The sequence below is a fragment of the Sphaeroforma arctica genome, assembly GCF_001186125.1.
Source record: "Sphaeroforma arctica JP610 unplaced genomic scaffold supercont1.1097, whole genome shotgun sequence".
NCBI classification, from domain to species: domain Eukaryota; class Ichthyosporea; order Ichthyophonida; genus Sphaeroforma; species Sphaeroforma arctica.
The window spans coordinates 6,227-9,452 of record NW_014039461.1 but is presented as its reverse complement, the minus strand read 5'-3'; the positions used below and the strand labels follow the sequence as shown (position 1 = coordinate 9,452).

At 38.5% G+C, this 3,226-nt stretch overlaps 2 protein-coding genes across 2 annotated transcripts in view; one reads left to right on the top strand and one right to left on the bottom strand.

Moving 5' to 3' along the window:
- SARC_09971 (alcohol dehydrogenase class-3) overlaps positions 1-1,527 on the bottom strand; it is a 5,376-nt gene extending 3,849 nt beyond the window's left edge. Inside the window, exons 1-4 of the mRNA XM_014295995.1 lie at positions 1,295-1,527; positions 980-1,063; positions 628-771; positions 318-383 (exon numbers count right to left, since the gene is read on the bottom strand). Of these exons, the coding sequence (XP_014151470.1) occupies positions 318-383; positions 628-771; positions 980-1,063; positions 1,295-1,369 (369 nt within the window). The 5' untranslated portion in view covers positions 1,370-1,527. The remainder of the gene's footprint in view (positions 1-317; positions 384-627; positions 772-979; positions 1,064-1,294) is intronic.
- A 1,263-nt stretch (positions 1,528-2,790) lies between these two features.
- Positions 2,791-3,226, top strand: part of SARC_09970 (hypothetical protein) — a 5,836-nt gene continuing 5,400 nt past the window's right edge. The window contains exon 1 of the mRNA XM_014295994.1: positions 2,791-3,015. Coding sequence (XP_014151469.1) covers positions 2,819-3,015 — 197 coding nt within the window. The 5' untranslated portion in view covers positions 2,791-2,818. The remainder of the gene's footprint in view (positions 3,016-3,226) is intronic.

The following is a 3,226-nucleotide window of genomic DNA, read 5'->3' as shown; positions in this document are numbered from 1 at the left end:
GTGTGTGTGTGTGTGTGTGTGTGTGTGTGTATAAATATATATATATACAACGTATATATGTGACGCAGGCATAACTGAACGCCTGATAATACTCGCAGATATACGGTTACATACACTACATGAACCTAACGCTCTATGCGTATACGATGTGTATAACATAGATCTACTACATATTTTGTTCTATTAGTGCGCATCAGGATACGACAGTGTAGGAACCACAAAAGGAAGAATTTCGGGTTATGGTAGAGGGATACGTCGGCACTTTGGTCTCGGCGTAGCGCGTACATGGCTGACGGAGAATTGCTACACATGCTCACCTGGCCTTGTGTAGATCTTATCTTTGGGCAAAGATTTGTTTTTGGTGACTGACAGAAAATGCAGTCCTGCAGTCGAATATGATTAAGAATGTGATATGGAAGAAGTTAGTTGCGCGAGCCTGAAAAAAAAACTTGCGGCGAAAAGCAAACTGCCCGCGTCAAATTAATAAGGCAAGCAGGTACATCTAGAAAGTACTTATCGACAGTATCAGCTCCAATATAGAAGACAGACACATACACAGGCAAAGAATATACTACAATGCATTGTACAAATGAAATGAGAAATATTGATCTATAATATAAAACTTACGTCTTCGTTGCACTGGGGGGTGTAGCAGGGAATGACGTGATCGCCAACCTTGACTGAGGTGACACCCTCACCCACACTCTCCACAATTGCCCCAGCTTCGTGACCGAGGATGCAAGGGAACTTTCCCTCGGCATCTTGACCTGACTGTAATTATTATTATTATATATATATATATATATATATGTCTGTATCAGAGCCCATCTTAACGAATGTGCCAAGCGTAGCGTGCAACCGCGACAGAAAGACCAACTACTTCTACTTAAACATAGATCAGCGCTTAAATTTATGGAATTGTGTTAGCGATACAACTCGCGTGAAATGTGATTCAAAATGGCAATTTCTTGAAACATACCAGAGTATAGATATCTGTATGGCAGAGCGCGTTGGCGACAACCTTCACCCGTACTTCACCAGCCTTGGGGGCTCCAACGTATATCTGTGTATATGAAAATCAATGCAATAAATGACAATTATATCTACTTGTACATGCCAAAGAAAACAGGGTAATAAATTTTAACGTGTATATAGGAAGCCAATTATCAATATGATAGTGGGAAAGTGTAAATAGGAAGCCAAGTGATTTTCTGCACGTGGGATCTACGTCTATTTTGCGAAGGAAGTGATCCGAGTGACTCGGTTAGCCATTAAAAAAAATACGATGCGATACCTCTTCGATCTTCAAGGGCTCATTAGCAGCATACGCAATTGCAGCCTTGCATTTGATCGCTCCTTCGGGGGCCATGGTGATGAATAGTTGTCCGTGGTTATTTGCAACTTCGACTGGCTATAATATGACATGATGTCAGCTGAGCACCTCATTCATATATTTATGACTGCATGCCTGTCGCGCGTCAGTAGTGGTGATGTCGTATGATAATATTCCACATGAAAGTGAAGACCATAGCCTACAAATATGTCAAAATAAATTATGGTATTTTTATAAAACAAACAAATGGAAAAGTTGATATGTAGTCAGAAAAGTACGTTTTTCCACCAATTATATGTACGGCATTTTAAGGTCTCGGTCAGGCTTGGTGGAAGCCTGTAAATTAAAGTTTGAAGCCAATCATTACCGGTGCGCGCCCAAATCACAATCACCGATTCACACGTATTGTATTTGACTATTTGTCCGGGAAATTGCTGGTTATTTATTTTTATATATATTTACTTTACTAAAAAAATACTCTCACTACTCTCTCACACACACTTCTGACTCTGACCCTGAGAGTGTCTCTCACTCACTCTATGACTCTATGTACTACACCAATACAATCGTCAAGACGTCAAATGTCAATCTACATAAATAAATATTTACTATTTAGTTCATCGGGTTCAAATAAAACCGTTGTATTTAAAAAAATCGTTGAACAACTTGATTTTTGTAGCCATCGCTATGCTTTCTATGACTGATTCCTTGACCTTCACTCTAATCAATTACTAAGCTAATATAACCACCAAAAAGAGAAGGAGCGGTGCTTCTACGACGTTTAGTAAATTTAGTTATATAATCATTCTACTGGGTATTTCAGTTGTTCAATCGATCGCGATTGCATGCAATGGTGTGTGATGGTGTGACGGTGTGAATGGCGCAAGTGAAACCTGTGCAAACTCGTTTTTATCGTATTAGAGGGTTGTATGACCTCGTAGAAAATCACTATCCACATAAATCAAAGACCTAAAGCTCGATCCTCTATGCGTACATACCGCCTTGCGCGGCAGGCTGCACCTCGTGAATTAATAAATAGAGCTAAATATCGAGGTTCGTTCGGAGGCTATGATATATAACTATATGTAGAATTGTACATAGATGAAAGTAGACCTCTAGTTTTTTCGACGGCTCCTATGACCTATGAAGTATGTAAAAACCTTTTTCTAAAAATTGAGCACCAACCCTGTCTTTTTTAACTGTATACACTTTACACAGCTATTTTTTTTTAAATACATCCGGCCATAAAAAAAACTAAAAAGATACATAGATACATAGGGTTATAGAGTTTTGTAAATATATTTTGTTTCAAAATATGTACAGCAGTAGGATGTAGCCTCCTAAAAATAATTATGTACATTGATTTTGGACCCTCTCTTGATTTTTGTTATTTATCAATGATTATGAGGTAAATATATATATATGGAATTGCTTTAATCACATGCCATATTTGGACTTGTACGGTATGTCGGATTACATGTGATAATGGATAGCTGGGAGGAAATAGAGACGAGAGCGCAAGCTTCTTTGGCGTACGTCCAAGTGGCATTGCGGAAGGCTACGGATAAAAACACCGTTGATGCAAAGAATTTGAAGGAGCTGGAGATCATCCTAGAAAAGCGCGTGCTGCCACGGATGATATCAATCTCAAAGTTTATGCACGAATATGATCTAGATGCTAGGTATTTGTAGTTTGTTATATTATTCCCTTGCTTCTGTATAAGTAACAGTACTGTCTACTAGATATCGTGGTCTGTTTTGACAAGCACTTAATAGAAACCAGATTTTTTTTTGTCACGAGCACCTGCACTTTTAAATAAAAACGTTTCTCTCGAGCTACCTCACTCTTGCATTTTAGCATTGGCAACCACATCAAATATATATATATGTATA